Source organism: Callorhinchus milii, unplaced genomic scaffold (assembly GCF_018977255.1).
Source record: "Callorhinchus milii isolate IMCB2004 unplaced genomic scaffold, IMCB_Cmil_1.0 Scaffold43, whole genome shotgun sequence".
NCBI lineage: Eukaryota > Metazoa > Chordata > Chondrichthyes > Chimaeriformes > Callorhinchidae > Callorhinchus > Callorhinchus milii.
Window position 1 is genome coordinate 198,347 of NW_024704784.1, and position 19,615 is coordinate 217,961.

General features: G+C 40.7%; 1 protein-coding gene across 1 annotated transcript in view; it reads left to right on the forward strand.

Annotated features, from left to right (window-relative positions):
- tbck (TBC1 domain containing kinase) overlaps positions 1 to 19,325 on the forward strand; it is a 148,690-nt gene extending 129,365 nt beyond the window's left edge. The window contains exons 25-26 of the mRNA XM_042345361.1: positions 4 to 163; positions 19,071 to 19,325. Of these exons, the coding sequence (XP_042201295.1) occupies positions 4 to 163; positions 19,071 to 19,181 (271 nt within the window). The 3' untranslated portion in view covers positions 19,182 to 19,325. The remainder of the gene's footprint in view (positions 1 to 3; positions 164 to 19,070) is intronic.
- The last annotated feature ends 290 nt before the right edge of the window (positions 19,326 to 19,615 follow it).

Below are 19,615 nucleotides of genomic sequence, written 5' to 3' on the forward strand. Positions count from 1 at the left end.
CAGATTCAATCGTGGCCACATTAACGGCAGCATAAATATTTCTTATAATTCTGCCTTCAGTACTGACGGTGAGCTGATTCAGTGTGCGGCTACGTCCATGTTGCAGAGTTTCAGGGGTCGTGTCATTGTTGTCATGGGCAATGTGATCAAGAGCACAGCTGAGGTAAGTTACTACTTCTGTTTTGTTCACTTATAGAGTTGTGTTGAGTTAGATATGTAGCAAGATGGATAACTAACTCATTGCAAAACCTCAAACACTAACCAAGGACATCTGAGCAGAATACAGGAAAGCTCTTGATAGGAGTGATTCACATGCAGTGGTTGTGCTATTATGTCAGCTGTCCAACACTGATTTTCATAGCATTAAAATACCTGGAATATCGGTGGATGGGCTCTCTGAAATTGTCATCCAAGATAGTGGCGCTGATTCATGGAGGGGTGGGGGAAGCGCTGATTTGTGGGACACCAATTTGTGGGGGACACCAAAATGCTCAACAATAAATGAATCAATATATTCTTCAAACTTTTTAAACTAAAATACCCTGTACTGTAATAAATGTGGTTACTTTCCACTCATGTTACTCTAGCTCTGGGTATTTACCAAGTGATTTTGTTGATTCTGGCTAATATTAAATTGTATGATTTAAACAGTGCTTTGCAACAATCTGAGGTATAGGTTTTGCTGACGGATGATGGTTTGCTAGTTACTATGCTGTTAGAGCACAATATTAATGATTACAATGGGCATGTTTAGGACCGAGAATGAACACTTATTAACTGGAAGTTAAAAAATTACTGAAGAAGTACTGAAGAAGCTGATGATTTGGCTAAACTTGGCAAAGCAATGGCAGCTCCATCGTTGTGTTTGGAAGCAAATGCAGTCAATCGTTGATGCTTCACAGCAGCTAAGTACAGGGGAATCCTGTGATAGTAACTTTCGGTAGTGTCTCCTTGCTTATAGCGTTGGTGTCCTTTGGACCCATGCTAACTAGAAGCACAGGACACCCAGTTTCCAGGGCTCATAGATCAAGTCAGGGATGATAACAGGCCCTGTGCGCTGTGCTTATGCACTGTATGAAGGACGTGCCACTACATCACTTTGTTTAAAACACAGATGTTGAGCTGTTGAATCGAGCCAACTTAATATACAACATAATTCTCCTCACCACCTTTTGTGAAGATCCTGCACCCATCATCACTACCCAGATGCTTTTCTCCCAATCTCTGACTGCCACCTGCCAATAGTGGAGCAATGGCATTATGGCATTTCTTACACAGTGATCATCCACAGTATCCACAGGGTGTCACGCATTGTAGCACACCCATTCGTTTGTTGGAGCCTGTTGGGAGCAGACCTGAAGCAGACTAAGATTAGCGCTCTTGGCCAGCATTAACTTGATTTAACTTCATGCCTGAGGGCTGCTGACATGTGACATCATGCTGTATATGAAAGAACGTCACCACTTATGAAATGCAATGTTCTATCCATGCAAATGGACAAATCAGAAGCTACTGTGGAGCCAGCGCTTCAGGAAAGGCAGGGAGTCAGTGGGAAGAATTGAGCTGCCGTCTGGGTTCAATCTCTCAGTAACTGCACCATAAGGAAAGTACGATAAAATGGCCGACTTCTGGGTCATTAAGTTGCTGCTGAAGTGGTTTCATGTGTGCTATTTTTTAGAGGAAAAAGTGATATCAACAGCACTTCCTGCACATTGCATGCATGCATGGGATACGCAGGAAATTGTTATTTTGTTGTTGCAAAAAATTATTATGATTAAATAACTTATTGTTATTGTTAAAATAACCTGACAACAGGACACCAGTGACGTAAGCAAAACAGGAGGTTATTAATGGGGTTGTGCAGTATTCAGAAAAGATTTCATGCAAATGTGCTGACAACTTTTCGGTGAAGAATTCAAGGAAGAGACGGAACCAAATATCTTAGTTTGTAGCACTCTGAAATTTATTACAACGACAACAAAATTACATTTGTATAGTGCCTTTCACGTCGGGAAGACGTCCCAAGGCGCTATTGGCAATGACATTATAAGCATATTGCAACTATCAACATTTTTAGATTGTCCCATGTGGTGATCTTGTTATCTGTTCCTTGGTACAAAAGTCATGGCCAGCTCAATACACAGCATGTTAATGTGTTTAACACATTTAAACTAAGTGCACTAATTATTAAAGCATTGGTAGTCCTGACAAAATACTGATGACTTGAGGTCACACACTCGCTAGTTACTGCTGACCATGAAATGTTAACATATGTTTAACTGGCCTGTTATTGTCCTTGGTAGGACATTTACAACCCTAACAACCAGAGTGGTGTAAATCACAGTGTGCTTCCCGATCGGGCACTATGATGCTATGTTAGTCCACATCACTTTATTGGTGAATAGTCTACAGCATATGTCCGTTAGCATCATTCCTTGTGGGAGAAGCTTGCCATGATACAATCTTCTAAAGGAGAAATATTAAAGAGAATGGGAAAGGACAGGGAAATGAGAATAAATTGGTAGCTGTTTCCGGGACCTGGGGAGGGGAAACATATAATAATAATCCTTGCATTTGATATAGCGCTTTTCACGTCTTCTAGATGTCCCAAAGCGCTTCACAGAATATATTGTAAAGTGAATTGACTGTATATTTGTGGGCGAACGCGGCAGCCAATTGCGCACAGCAATGTCCCACAAACTGTCATGGATTGAAAATGACCAATTTATTATTGTTTTTGTTTTTTGGAGGGATTATTATTAGGCTCTGTGTGGAGTAAGGAAACTTGCCCAAGGTTTTGCTCTGCCTGGAATTGAACTCAGGTCTCTAACTTGCAAAGCAGATGCTCTAACCACTGAGCTACAGGACTCCACAATGTTCGAATAGTCTTTTGTGCTGTACGTTTTTTGCTTCTTTGGTTACTATTACTGCCACACGTGGGTGATCTGCAATTCCAAGTTCCGTGGGTTCATCTGTTTTCCCTGCACTTTGTCACACTCCGATTCTCTGTGTAAATGGATGATATTTCTGGCCCTTCTGAACAAGGCTTTTGCCACGTGTTGGATCGAGGATCATAAGGATTGTTGACTGTTGTTCTGAAAGAGCCTGTCACTAGTGACATGCTGCAGTGACATCCCCTTCCAGTTATTAGGGGAGTGTGGTCTTCTGGGCCGCTGAGGGGATACGCAAGCCCTCCGCCAGTGTAAGTCAGCCGCAGTTCTCATTGCTTCACTGGAGAGCTTCTGTTTCCTCTGCTGCTGTTACTTGATGCAGTTCCGATCAGCAGTCTGGGCTATAGACTGTTTCACGCAGATACAGTCTTGTGCACATATCTCTTTCCTTAGATAATACAGTTGGAGCATATGACATTTACTGATATCAACTTCTCACCACAATCTGCCAATGCTGCAACACACTACAAATAGATCTCAGAGCAAGATTAAATACCTCCGTGTTCAAGTAATCTTCCGAGGCAGAGGCTGCCACAAGTTAGACAAGAAATTCATCACCTCCTTGACTGACATGCTCACACATGTTGATTGATAGCCTCACAGGCAGATAGTGATAAACGATGTGGAACGTATCTTAACTATTAAGGTGTCAGATCATAAAACAAAATGCAATTTGCTAAGGAAGCAACGAATGATAATCTTCTAAAGGTTTTAATGAAGTTGTCTTGCCGCAGAGTCTTTGATGCTCTTCTGCTCTCCCTCCCCGTGTATTTATCTGCTCAGCAGGATCTCGGAAGAGAAATTCAGAAAATGTTACGCGCAGAACACCAGGGTGTCCATGAAGGTCAAGCAAACAGTGGTCCTTAGCCTACAGCTAAGGCCACTTTGTAAAGTGATCATCAAACACAAAGTCTGGTTACTGCAGTGAACAACAACAACCCCAAACCATGTTTAAGTATCACAACAAAAATCTAAATAGAGACCACAAATCACCAATTTATTTCCATGGATCCCTAGTAAGCAATTCAGTTTATTATTTTGTGTCAGTATTTGCTTCTCTAAGAGGCCATCCATCTTAATCCCATTTCACTGCTCTTCCCTCATACCCTCTAACACTAGCGTGCGCTCATCCAATTTAAATCCTGATGTATGTTTGTAACACCTGAAGCCCTCGTCACATATCATGTGCAGTTTTTTATTAAGTAGGAACGGAAAGGCTAAAAGTAAATGAGAATTTTGGATTTAAAAATGCAGCACTTTAATCCACAGGCAGAGAGAGCCCATGGACAAACCTGGAAAGGGGGTGTGAGGAGTGGTAAATGGGGTCTCCTTGAAGCTGAATTGGCTCCGAGGTGACATGTTTGTCAGTGGAATGTCAGAATCGAGCCAGCCCTGTGGTGATCACTGCTGATGACAGCTCAGCCATCCTGGCTCATCGCCGGGACCTGGAAGGGCAGAGCAGTCACTGGGGGCAGGGATTCTTCCCACTCAACTCCAGTTTGCCCTGCAAGCCAAAGCCCCAACAGGTAGGGTGGTCCTAGCAGTGGGAAAGCTGTTTCCAAAGATAAAATGAGAGTGNTTTTTCTGTGGCCAAGAGAGGAAGCAATATAGCACAAGTTACCACTTGCCCTTAACTAGCCATGCATTGTGACAGACTGTCCTGAACGCACCCACCTGCTTTATTATGGAGCACTTTAGAATGTCACTCCTTTTTTCTATTTTTAAAAAATACTTTGTTTCCCACTCCTTTAAAATTACATTATGTCAATTAAGATGATGCTTGCCTGAAACTTCACAAGTTTGTCTTCATAACCTGCACATTTTTACATTGACTATCAGTGATAGCAAATTCCCCATCTTGTTGCTAAGTAGTAAATAAATTCCTCTCTGACATGTAATCCAATGAGCTAGTCATTAATCCCCTCCACAACTCCACTTCAGCTCATTGAAAACAACATTGCCACCACAGAGGGCATCCAATTTTTTAGTTTTGCTGTGTTCAAGTTAGCTTAAAGTTACTGTTCAGTGAGTAGGTTGGTTTGAATAGTTTAGGAACTACAATATTGCAGTCAGTAGGATTTGAAATAATGAGGAAGGGAGTTTATTTGTTGTTTAGTCAATCATTAGCACAATCAGTAAATCATGACGTAATTTACCAATCGTGTCGATGGACAACATGATCGGTAATTTTGTTGACTGATTCTGAAAACGAATTAATAAAATTGTGTCCAGGTTGAGGTAGATTGTGAGGTAGCCTGGGAAGTGGAGAGTTAGTGTAGATCCATTCTCCCCCACGTGGGATTTTGCTCTGCATTCTCCCCGGGCAGAAAAAGTGGGAATGCAATCTCCCTAATGAGAGCACCAATCGTTTTTTTAATCCTTAAAGAATCATATTGTTAAAAAATGTAAATAGTTTAAATGTGGGATATAACTAGGAAGGATTAGTGAAAGATTTCAAAGCAATTGTGCTGCCAACCAGAAGCTTATTGGAACCAAGATTAAGACAAGGCAATTCAGGAAGCTCTCAGTTTGTTTGTTACCCAAAGGCAAAAGAAGATATAAATAAAGACAACTAAGACATCAGTTAGGCTATAAATGGTGCTGCAAAGCCAGAAGTGAAGAGAGAAAATGACACTACGGAGCAGCTTCTACTTATTAGGATCTGCTGGGTCAGACTGACTATATTATTTTTTGGAGAGTGTTGACCTTTGCGTTGAATAATCTTGCCCTATAACACATAGAACAATTGTGAGAATCTTTAACCCCTGAGGTATCTGATGATTGTTTTTGGTACAAATACTGTGCAAGAAATGAGAGATAGTGAGAAAATGGCGGCTTAACCCCATGACTAGATATCTTGTCATGAATTTTGAGTTCTGAAGCGCGCTGAGACGCTACCTTGGGTGAGGGGCACTATATAAATGCAAGTTGTTGTTGAATTCAAGCAAACTCGGAATGAACATTAAATTGTGTGTTCGGGCTCAGTGAGAAATAAGCAGGGCAATATATAGAATAGAATCTGTATTTTCAAATATGTGCAATCTCTGAACAAATGATAACCCTTTGAGGACTACAGATGGGTTTCTTCCGGGATGGAAATTAGCATCTGGGGAAATGTTATTCGCTTCCTGCTTCTAATGAGATTTCCACTGCGAGAGTAGACTAGTCACATCTGAGTTCAGACTATGTTGCTCTTCAGACTGCGGTTTCTATGAGACGCTGAACCGGCCTTGAAAACCGATGGGGAAAGAAAACTTGCTCCCACCTCCAAAATAAATGATGGGAGCAGGGAGACCGAAAAAAGTAAGATGACAGGGTTTAAAAGTAAACCAGTATTAGAATAGCATAAAACTAAAACTAAAATCACAAAATGGACAAAGAAAAAAGAGCAAGAGAAGATGGGTAACCACAGAAGGCTTTTTTTGTAGTCAATATCTGACTGTTAGTGAACAAACAACCACTTCTCAACCCCAACCCCCACTTCAAAATGCTTCACCCAGAGGCCACCCGTTGCAGTCATTATGTCAGGCATCATCTACCAGTGACTGCTGCTGTCTCCATCTCGGCATTTTGGTGCTACTTCCCGCAGCACTGGTTTAACTCCACTTCTTAACACGTAGCTGGAACAGCAATTTCGACAATGTGATGATATCTCCAGGAATAATCATGCATTTGCATTTTCCACCCCATAGTGTTTATAATCTCAGTGCCTGCTCAGACTTCTCGAGGAATATCATCCACTAGAGAAAAGGAAAAAAAACCTCCAAAAAGGTTATCAACACTAATAAATTACTCACCTTATTCAACCTGGCTCAATTGGTATTACTCTCGCCTCTAAGTTAGAAGGTTGTGAGTTCAAACCTCAAATCAGGACTTTAAATTCACAGTCAAGACTGATTTTCCTATTCTTATTGAGAGTGTGCTGTATTATGGAGGTGTCATCCTTCGGATGAGACATTAAACCGAGACCCCGTCTGCTTGTTGAGGTGGAGGTTAAAATGCAAATAGCATTGTTCAGAAAGAGCAGGGAGTTTCTCCCGATGTCCTGGCCAACGATCCCTAAATAAAATTGGACATTCAGTTCATAGCTATTTGTGGGATGTTGCTGTGTGCAAATCCGTTGCCCAGGTTACCCACAAAGTCTACTAAACTTCGCAGTAAAATCCTATGAAGCACTTTGAAGTGATAAGGTACGATATCAAATGAAAGGATTATTATTAACTCAATAGTGTTATTTCTATTTTACACGGCACTTGTGTTATGAACCAAATACTGTATGTTTAGATGTTGGATACAATATCTGGAGGGTAGTCATGTATTTAGAAGTTCTGTATATGCTCAATGTTTGAATGAATGGATGGATGATCTCAGGTGAAATGTAGCTTTATCACTGGCAGATCATACCTTGGAACCAAATGTTTCTCAGTTCTTGTGAAAACCTTTGGTTTGCTGACAGCTTATTTGTAATGGGACTGGTCACACAGAAATTAGCCTCTTTCTGTAGTTATTGAACAAGAGCTGTAGGCGTTAAAAAGGTGGCTTCAGATGAAACAGATGAAGGTGGCTTCAGATGTCAGATTGTGTTTCTTGCACTTGTCCTAATCAGGACATGTTTGTGACAGGCATGACCGTAGTTGGCGTTTCTTTAAATTCTGTTTATAACAGTTTTGCATCAAGGACGACAACACAGTTTAGTTTGGAAAGGTTCCTCCAAGAAATCTTGCATGTCAGTTCTAGATTAACCCCTTCACAGGCAATAAACTCAGCTTCAATTGGAACCAAACCCCACAGTGCAATGTTTTGCCTTGCCCTGCAAAACATTGTGCAGTAAATCTGCTTTCACATCTGTGTTGCATTTGAGGCATCAGCTTTGATGTTGAACAGATGTGGTTTATTAACCTTTTGAGCAATCGGTTTAGAGTTATAAATTGGATATTGAAAGCCTAATTAAAATACAAACTGAAATGTGTGTCGTATCAAGGGCGTTTCCTGAATAAGATGGGTCAATGAAGGTTTTACACATCACCCTAAAGGGATAAGACCATAAGACGTAGGAGCAGGAGTAGGCCATTCGGCCCCTCGAGCCTGCCCCGCCATTGCAGTTGAGTGTTATAACAGTGAGCCGGAGACCCAAGAGTATGTTTAATCCTTACCGTATAAGGCTTGAATGTAGTATTGCACAACCTAGATCACAGCAACAACTTGAGAAGCAATACTGCAACAGACAATATGTGTTCCATTACAATCCTCTACAAACATGGAAGCAACTATTTATACCTAGTTACAGCTTGTGCAGTAGAACACCGCATATCTGCATGCTGGCTCTCAGCATCCTGAGTGGTACAATGAATAATTTGCCCGCAAAATTTACAATCAATTCACTTTACAGTATTTTACAGTTGTGGAGTCCTGTAGCTCAGTGGTTAGAGCACTCGAGCTACAGGACTCCACAACTGAGTTGAGTTCAATGAGTTCAATTCCAGGCAGGGCGAAACCTTGGGCAAGTTTCCTTACTCCATACGCCTAATAATAATCCCTCCAAAACCAAAAACAATAATAAATTGGTCATTTTCAATCTACGACTGTTTGTGGGACATTGCTGTGCGCAATTGGCTGTTGCGTTCGCCCACAAATATGCAGTCAATTCACTTTAAAGTGTGTTCTGTGAAGCGCTTTGAGACGTCCTCCCGACGTGAAAAGCGCTATATCAAATGCAAGGATTATTATTATTATTACAGTATATCCTGTGAAGTGCTTTGAGACGTCTCAAAGACGTGATAAGGTGCTATATCAAATGCAAGGATTATTTATACAATGAAATAGCTCTGTGGAGTTGCTGTCCAGGTTTTTCTCCTTGCTGTTCTGATTTAGAATATAAAGGAAAAACACAGTTGGCTGAAGAGTCCATTAATTTTGATGGTAACAGAAACCGAATCATTCGCCGAATTTGAGTCAACTTGGTTTGATATTAACTGAACTTTTAAGCAATCTTCCAGCAGTGTTCAGTAAAAGTTGAAGTGTTTTGCTCTATTGTGGAGAAAGATTCCAATGTGTATTTTAAGCTTTGTTTGTGTGTGGTTGTAATAAGTTCCCACTTTTATCACCCAGTATCCTCCAAGGTTTAGCATGGGTGGCTTGAGGTTAAGTGCAAAGTAAATGTGCTGCCCCAACATTGTGTTAAATCACAACCTCAGAAAAGCAGCCCTAGTGTGTTATTATGTGATTTTCATTTGTCAGCACACATTTTTGTGCTCTGTAAGCGAGATGTTCAAGTTCAGGTAATTCCAAGCAAGTTCTAAGCATTGAGCTGAAATTTTCCCACAGACTTTTTACTTAGGAACCTTCCAGCCATTCTCTTTGTCCAGGCTGGGTTCAATCCCAGACCCCAGAGATCCAGTGCAGTAAGTGTTTCAACACAATGAAGAGTACATCCTTTTAAGTGTTGCCCTGAATGTTTCATAATTTTGAAGGCTATTCCATGCTTGATTTCCTCTACTCTTATGTCTAGTTTTTTTTATCATTGATAGGAAGGATCATCCCCTTGTCAAAGTTCTGAGACCAAAGACGCATTAAAGATATGAAACAGAGAGAAATGTCCTGCTTGTTTTAATAACTGACAAAATCCTACAAGAGTTAGTTCAAAGCCTAATATTCAAAACCTTCCCATTATTGGCAAATTTCTGCAGAAATTACACTGGTCGCAGTTAGAGCAGTTCTACTGCTTTGACATTATGTCCTTTTTTTCCATTTCTGAGTGAATGTGTGAGTTAGTAGCAAAAGTCGTCACTGACATTGCAGTTAAACAGTAAAAGCGTTCTGCTGCCATAAGCCCATCCTAGCAATTGTATAAGGCCTTTGATTCTAAACCTGTGAGAAGCTGAGTAACATTACCAACCTGTCTTGATTAGGGCTCAATGTAGAAACACCTAAAGTATATTTATTTGGCAACAGCGCTGCTTTGTTAGAAGTGTCTGCATTGTTACCAGAAGAATTCTGTGATCCTTTAGCTGGAACTGACAGACTCTTTAAGAAGTTTATTTATGATTTGGGGGGCCTAATTTATGGTATTAAAGTACAGTCAATTCACTTTACAGTATATACTGGGAAGCGCTTTGAGACGTCTCGAAGACATGATAAAGCTCTATATCAAATGCAAGGATTATTATTATTTCTTAACTTAAAATCCTACGAATTAAGAAACCTTCTAGGAGCCAGTTGTACGTCATGCCAATCTGGAAACATCGCTACGCACAATATGCTTCCTTAGCAGCATTCCCGCCAGTCAACAGGAATGCTAAAGAGATTCTTTATTAGGGAATTCTATGTTGTTACGAAATATCAGGATTAGACCCCAGGTATTCTAACACATTTCACCTTTTTCCATTTATATTTTCAGTCCAGAGGTAGCTCTGTTTTCACCTAAAACACCTCTCTGTTTTTTTCCCCAACTGACGGGTTCATTTCTTCAGATTGAATTTCACATTTTCAAAGAGACAGTTTCTGTTCTTGGTCTGGGAGGTGTGGCAAGATATTGCTTACTGAGAGGGCAAGAAAATAGACTTGGCATTGCAAGGATCCCATACACATTCTCATACAGTGTTGCAGACACATGCCTGGGAGCTCACAGGATTAAAACAATTGAAAATAAATTAACATAAATGTTAGGTTACAGAACTGCTGGGGGACGAGAAGAGAGTCTGGAACCACTCTTGATTTTTTTAGGGTGCGAACCAGTAGAAGTGGATAAACTATCAGCTTTGTTTTAATAATAATAGTCCTTGCATTTCACATTAAGAAAATGTTGATGTCTCAAAATGCTTAAGAAGCTTTACTGTAAAGTGTAGAGATTGTTAGTTTTGTACCCAAATGTGACAGCCAAATGTATGCACAGCAATGTCCCACAAACAGTCAAATGAGATGAAAATTGGAATCTGAAGCCTTGTTAGAGCTGCTGTGGATTATCTATTTCATGTCATTGCTGAGCTAGATCACCAGCTAGTGGAGTCCTGTAGCTTTGTGGTTAGAGGACTCGTCTTGCAAACGAGAACCCGGGTTCGATTCCTGGGCAGGGCGAAACCTTAGGAAAGTTTCCTTACTTCACAAGCCTCTGTTTACCTAGCAGTAAGTAGGAATCTGATGGTTAGTCAATTGGTGGATCGCTTTCTGGGGGTAATTATCCCTCAAAGAAAATTTGGTCACTCAATCCATGCCTGTTTGTGGAACTCTGCTGTGTATAATTGATTTCTCCAAAAAATAAACAATCAATTCACTTGATAGTGTAGTCTGTAAACCGCTCTGAGACATCTCGGTGACGTGATAAGATGCTATATCAAATGCAAGAATTTTATTACTATTATCATAGTATCAGCAGTAATTTGAATAGAATTTGTTTTCTCTTCTCAGTTAAGTGATGATTATACTGAGTGAGTATTTGATCATGTAAGAAAGCTGAGTTTGTGCTCTCTGGTACGAGCTGCTGTTTTCCAGGTCTAGGTCTATGTGGAAAACATCAGTAAAGTGAGGTTGTGACTGTAACCACTCCACCCCCTTCCTGGCTAATTTAAGGTAACAAAAGGATGTACAGCAGCAGCTAAACACATTAGAGCTGCTGAGTCTTTAGAGATGGAGTGATGCAGAAAGAGCTGTTTAATTTTGAAACCTTAGAGAATTTAATAAATCAAGGAACTGGGAACACCGTTTTTAAATGTGACAAGTGTAAAGATTAGCACTTTTGCTTTTTTTTAACTTTTTTTCCAAATGTTCACAATGGACTTCTTTAGAAAAAAATCAGGTTCAACAGAAAGTCCTGCCATGAAGGACGTTACCTCCTGTTTTAAAAGGTCATGTTTAGATTTGCTAATGAAGTTCATATCGGTACATTGCTGGCAGAGGGTTTGTCACAGATCCACAGGCTGGTTTGGGAATCTATTCAAGAAAGAGAAGGCTGAAGTGGTAGTGAGAGCTTCCCTGACACTATCATTAGATCATGAGTGTAGTATATGCTCATTGTTTGTCAGCCTGACTCAGTGGTAGCACTCTCGCCTCTGAGTCAGAAGTTTGCCGGTTCAAGCCCCATGTTGTGACTTGGAATCATATAGTCTAAGCTGATGTTCCAGTGCAATGCTGGGGTGTGTTTCATTGTCGGAGATGCCATCCTTCGGACGAGACATTAAACCAAAGTCCCATCTGCTTGTTCAGTGAACGTTAAAGATCCCATGGCACTATTCAAAAAGAGAAGCGAGTTTCTCGCGGTGTCCTGGCCAACAAACCCCCAAATAAAATTGGTCTCTCACTTCATGGTTGTTTGTGGGACATTGGCTGTGCGCAACAGGCTGCCGTGTCTCACCCACAAAATAAACAGTCAGTCCACTTTACAGAATATCCTGTAAAGCGCTTTGAGATGTCTCGACGATGTGATAAGGCGCTATATCAAAATGCAAGGATTATTGATTGTTTGGCCTGAGTCAAGGAGGGGGAAACACTATGCAGGTCTCCTACATATTATTAACTATTGACCTGTTTAGACATCAGTCATTTTGTTGGGAGAAGATACAGCCAGTAGGCATCCTTAGAACTGAGCCCAATTGGGTGTCTGGTAAACTGCACTAATAAGATTACACTCAATTAATGCTATTTTAGCTCTACTTTTAAGTATCATTAGCATTTGGTCATTGAACTATAATATTTATTCTGGGACTTGGAATCACGTAGTCTGCGCTGATATTCCAATGCAGTGGGGATATGTTGCATGTCTTTGAGAATTGTTAACATCAGTTGGAAATCATTGCAATTTACATTCTATTATTTCTCTAAATGAAAATGTGGCCTTGCCTAACACAGTATCATTGGTCAAATAGTGTTGGCGACTGCTGATGGGCGTATATGCCATAGTGGCTTCAGCACTGGAAATTACATCACTAGGTGCAACCCATCGAGTCTGCACTGATCTCCTCCCAACCACCTCCCCCCCCACAACCCCATGAGTCCCCCTACACTGGAGCTGTCAACTCAGATTTCATTCCTTTGCTCTTTCCCCATACTCTTTAATATTTTTTTCTCAAGTATTTATCCCATTCCTTTTCTAGTGCTGTTATCAGCCATTTGTGCTAATTGGGTCAGAACTATAAATTTACAAGTTTTGATTGATTCAAGATATCAAAATGTTCAATAATTCAGAATAATGTGTAAATGTTTGTAAAGCTCAAAAGACTTTCTATAAATACATTGCCATTAGTTACGAACAGCCTAGGAAGTGACAACATGGCCTCTTAGCATATTGGAGCTGCAAGGTAATAATAATAATAATCCTTGCATTTGATATAGCACTATTCACGTCTTCTAGACGTCTCAAAGTGCTTCACAGAATATACTGTAAAGTGAATTGACTGTGTATTTGTGGACGAAATGCAGCAGCTAAATTGCGTACAGCAGTGTCCCACAAACAGTTGTTGGATTGAAGTGACCAATTTATTATTGGGTTTTTTTTCTTGAGGGATTATTATTAAGCATGTGGTGTAAGGAAATTTACCCAGCAGCATATGGATACGATTCCTTAAGCAGTGAGATTATGGCCTGAGGGCATTCACACCACCCAATTCAAGTTGCAAAGACGACACAGACTGGTAACCAGAATCCCTTGTTCAGATTATCCAAACCAGGACTCTGTCCCAGCAGCCAGTTATAGTCATAGAACCATAGAAATGTACAAACACAGTAGGAGGCCGATCGACCCATTTTTTTAACATGGGTAAAATTGGCAGAGTCCAAATACTGTGTCACTTACCCCTTAGTTGGGGATGGCACGAGTTGCAGATTTAGCAAAGGAAATAAATTGGGGAGGGGACATACAAAGCCAGATCACGTTGGAAGATGTTGTGGTCAAAAATACATTGTTTGCTAATAGTGTATGAGAATAACAAATGGAAACTGCAGTCAGTAACTGAAGATGGGACGAACTGACCTCGAGTAAGCACATTCTATACCAGACACAGCAGAGCAGAGTTCTTGTGGGTCAGCATGACGCACTTGAGGTTTTTGGCAGGAATGTTCCAGGCCGAGTGAATATTGTATTTTCAAACCGATTGTAAATGAGAATAACAACATGTCAGCTACATGAGGTTCACCCACGAGAACCAAGCAGATAAATCCTGCCGAGTGTAAACATAGTACGGCCCATTTAATCTCTTTCTCAGCCCACCCCCCTCATCAATCCAGTAGGTCCTCTAACAAAACTGTCTTGTTGCTAAGCAGCTTTGTTAGTTAGAGTAGGCAAACATTGACTGCTCCCGGCAGCTAGAATCCACTGAAGTGGATTGAGGCATTCCAATTTGCTAATTGCTTGGGATGATTTGTAATGATAGGATTAGTTCAGGTCACCCATTTTTACCCACGGACCGGATTTTGTCTCCCATATCCCAGAACATTTGTCAAAATTTGTATAGGAATTAGAACGAAGCAGTGTTTCATTCCCGAGAAGCTTTTTACTGTGCGGTTTTGAAGAGGAGGACTCCACAGCAGGAAGAGCGTTCACCCAACAGCTTGCTGAAAAAAACATTTAACTCCCTCGCTGTGGTGAACCCTGTGCTTGAGAGGTTAGCAACCTTAGGGCCATGACCAGCAGTATGAGGAACATAAAGAGTGTCATGTAAAAATGAACAGAAGGTGAAACAGCATCTGAAAGAGAAAAATAGATTAACACTTCGAGAGTAATCCTTGAGAATTGAAACTGAAAACAACAAGTTGCATATATATAGCATCCTTCATACATGGGAGAATCTCAGAATATTTAACATTGCGGAGCTTGAGACTGAGCCAAGGAGTGGGTGGAGGTGAGCCTACGCACGATCGAAGAGATAGGTCTTCAGGTGCAATCTGAAGATTGGCAAAGATGGGGCAAAGTGGAGGGATTGAGGATAGTTCCAGAGTTTCAGGGTGCAGTGGGTGAAAGCAAGGCCACCAATGGTGGAGCTGAGGGTACAGGTGCAGGAGGCCAGAACCAGCTGAGTGGAAGTGGCTGGTAGAGGGGTGGGGTGTAAGTAGGATGGAGAGTTAGGGAGGTGCCAGGACATAAAATTATTTGTACACGTATAAGCATCCTGAAATTGATCCGTTCTGCAATAGGAGTCCAGCGAAGCTCAGTAAATACTGGAATGATGTGAGTTTGTTATGGATGTGGATACAGGTGGTGGAGCTTTTAATCAGTTGGTTGTTATGAGTGGTGAAACTGGTGAGATCGGTGAGGAAGCCATTGGAAAAATTAAGGCGAGAGGTTTCGAATGCATGGATAAGTTGGGGGGTGGGGTTATGTGATGTGATAATTTTCACGAGGGCAGAACTATGACATGTGGCCTGATGTAACTACAGGTTTGGGACTGAACAGTCTTCTCACTTCTCTCTCAAGTTTCCCTCCAGTCTTGTAGAATTGATTTGCCTTTATTATTTTTAACCCATTGAAGTTATTTTTTTTTAAATTTGGATCTTTGTTGATATAATGTAAATTTTACATCAATTTTATCAGGTGAAGGAAATGTGAAATGTGAGCTCTCCTATGGATATATTCATAATTGCCACACGCTGTTGTCTTGCATCCTGCATACTCTTCATTGGAAACGAATGCAGACCCCGACCGTACGTTTCATTATGTAACAATCAACAAAGAGTTGGGTGGATCTGGAAAGGTTTTCCATACAGTAATAACACAGCTTGAAATGAAGTCAAGTGTTGAATCAGGTGCTGAAATTATCTCACACACACACCCACATATACACACAAAACATTGCTGCTAGTTGTGCCTTTTTATCTTATTGACATACATTATTTAAGAATTATGAGATAAACAGGTGCAAATTCATTTCTTTTTTCATCATTCTTGAAACTGTATTTTCAAGACTGGTTGACGGCAACAGGGTACGAATGTCAAACTGCTCCTGAGACCAGTTTCCGTGAAAATAGAATGGACGTATACTCACCTCTACACTGAGACTGATTAAAATAAACTTTCCTTTATTTGCTCCCACCCCAGAGACTGATGAGATCAGCAAGGAAATTGTACATATACAGTACTTTTCCATTAGACAATTATGGGACTAACCTCGAATTAGGCGTCTGTGAGAATGTACACTAACTTGCCACTTGGACCGCTTGTTAAAGTGGATACCTGCTTGCCACTGAAGAGCCTAGGAAAATTAATTTCAACTAACCCCAAGATCACCAAAGATCAGAAACTCGTTTCCCTCATTAAACCACCGTGTACTCATATATCAGATATGCGCTCAACAGAAATACGATATCAAGCACTCGAACGGCAATGGCATCTTCCATTTCAAGTCAAATCTAAATATTTTAATATTTTTTAAAAAACTCAGCACTAATTGCGAATCGCAATATTTGGGCTCATTCACCTCTTTTTAAATAACAGTTCCAGAATGATAAAATATTAATAATTCTTGCATTTGATATTGTGCCTTATCATGTCGTTGAGACATCTCAAAGCGCTTGAAAGAATATATTGTAAATTGACTGTATTTTGTGGGCGAAACGTGGCAGGCAATTGTCCCACAAACGTGGATTAAGCGACCAAATTTTTTTGAGGGTTTATTATCCCCAGAAAGCGACCTGCCAATCAACTAACAACCAAGTTCCTACTTACTGCTCGGTAAACAAGCGTGTGGAGTAAGGAAACTTTCCTCAGGTTTCACCCCACTTAGGAATCGAACCCTTGTCCTCTCGCATGGGAGCCAAGTGCGCTACAGAATTCCAACTGATGCAAACTGAGGGAAATGCACGTGAGTGTGAAATATACATTTGTAACATCTCTGATAGTAACTGGCTGTAAAACTCATGGCTACATCAACAGGGAATAATCAGATGCATATTCAGTGTGTTTTATTGATGTTTTGGGGTTAAACTTTGTGAGTGTAGAGAGACGTGAGATATTGCCATGGTGCAGTTCATAGGGAGAGGTGTATATATGTGAAATCTACAAAGATGGTTAGTATACCGACATAGTGTTAGCAGGTGGATGAAATATTGAAAGGCGGTTAATTATTTCAAAGCTTTTATACTTGCTTTTATATGGAAACTTTTTAACTAGTGTCTGAATGGAAACCTTATTGTTAGTGCTTTCCAGCAGCAGGATAAGTTTCCTCAGCAAAATGATCCATTGGTTATATTGTAGCCAGGTACGTGGCAGTACAACTTCAATAATGGTGCTCAATGGAGTGAGCAGAATTCTGTATATGTGAACTGTCAATAGAACATTATGTCTCACATGCGATTTCTGTCAAGTGAACAGTGTATTACACATGTAAACTCTGTCAAGCATTCGGAGTTTTACATTTGCAAACCCTGTCAAGCATGCTGTGGGAGTGTGTGCTCTATCAAGCAAATGTCAATTTACTCATTTAAGCTCTGTCAAGTGTACAGCTTGTTACATGTGAGAAGTCGGTGACTGCTCAGTGTTTAAATCTTCCACTAGTTACAGTAATGTTGAGCCCAAAAGCTTTGATGAAGGAAGAAACAGTATTACAACCTGTTCGAGAAATATAGCAGAAGCAAGTGATGTGATTTAAGAAAAACACTAAGTACTCAGATGTGTGTTTGTGTTCTGAATAACCTCAGTCTCAGATAAACACGAGAGAAAATTGCGTAATGTGTCATGACAGCTTTGTTAATAATTAGTACCCGAATCTTATTAATTCAAACTAATTTTGAAAAGTTCTGCTTTTAACTCTGTTTAAACAGTTATTCCAGTCTTTTGCACATCACTGTTAAATTTATTGGAAATAATGTTGGGTACATGAAATAATCTATCACTCAAAGACTATCCCAAGTTGCTGTCTGCCCTGCCAGAAACCTCCTGCCTCAGTGTTTAATTAAAACAAATGAACATTTGATTCTGGCTTCTGTCAAGGAGACTCTTTTAGTGTGCATTCCAGTCTTTTAAGCTGTGTATTTAATGTAACGTGATCTCGAATAAGGGAATATTGATCACAGAATTGTTATGGTAATTCAAGAGGCTGACTATAAACACAGGATAATAAATGATCCTTAGAGAATTTCAGGTCTGGGTGAACGTTTTAATCAGAAAGGTCAGCATTCTAGTTCCAGACATAAGATGATACAAAATCACAAGTATTTGCAAACTAACATGCCCACCCCCAGGCGTTCTTTCTGCCTCAATTAGTCCATGCCGGTGTTTATACTTCACATGAGCCCCCATAATAATAGTGCCTGTACCTTGTGGGGAATCATGTGTCCTCTGCTCAGTGATCTCTCCCCGACAGTGCAGCTGGGATCAGAATCTCCCCATATCAGTACTTTGCAGCTCCTAAAGCTGTCACCATCCCACCAGGCATTGACAATCCAGGCAAGTACTCAAGGGGTTAAATGGCAGCTATTGAAAGAGCAGTCAACCAATTCAGAACCTGGACTCCTACCAGCCAGACACCGCCCTCCAGACCAGATGTGAGCTGTCTGGAACATGAAAGTGTGAGCGGGCAAGGTGTGTAGCCAGAGCCAAGCAGAGAAGCACAGAGGCACAGCTTAGTCAGTGACCTGTGAAGCATCCCTCATGGTGTCAACTTTACTTTGTGAAAGTGTATTGGTCAGTTACTTCAGTGAACAAATAAGCTGCATCCACCGAACTCGCAGAACATGACAGCTTGCAAAAGATGTTAAAACGTGATTTTTTTAAAAAAATGCTTTGATCGGGATTGTTATTGTGAAGCCACCACAGGAGCTTGCCTATCTAGGAGATGATAAAGGTTTTCATCTCCAGATGTTCAGAGACCCTGTTATATTTACATTTGATTCAGAGAGATTATTTTATGAATGAAAGTCTGATTATCAGATGTTCTCAGCAGAGTCAGGCTTTCAATAACAGATCGCTACCCTGACATGCCCAGAGCAGTGAGGTACCCTTGTAGAATGCTGTCTCAAAGCCGACCTGTTTGACTGAGCTTTCTGGTATCTTTCCTCTCCGCACCTTCCTCGGCTTTCACCCCCATCTCAGGGGTCAAGCCGAAGCCTTGGGACAGCCTCCGAATGTGAAAGGCACTGTATAAATGTAAACTTGTATTGTACCATAGCACTTGTGTTGCTAATGACCGTTTGCTTCAGTTTGCAGCTCACTTGGTGAAGCTGAGCTACCCACGAGTCTGCATCTTGGACGGAGGGATCAACAAGATGAAGCCGACCGGCCTGCTGACAGTCCCTTCACCTCAGATCTGAATCTGTCCAAACAAAGCCTGGACAAAAGTAGCCGTCGGTGCTGGACAAGAGGAAGTTAACATCTGTGTTAATGCAGCGTCAGCAATTGTGGCTGAAATCCCAGGCTGTGTGTGGTCATTGACTCAGTGTACTGATGTGGTTATATTGGTGATGGTGATGTAATATTCATTAAGCAAGCACTATATAGAGGAGCAAGGGCTGATAGTGGTGATTGTGCCAGGATCTTCTTACCAGGGGACTGATACATTTCACACGAGTGCCATTCAGTTATCGCAGCTGTTTGAGAACGTATACCATTCCAATATCCAGGAACTTTTCACCAAACATTAATGTGAAACTTGCCAATAATTATGAAAAGTGATATTAAAGGATTACCTGAACATTTTTTTTGAAGTAAACGCTTTACACCAAACACATTTATTTTGTCATTTTCT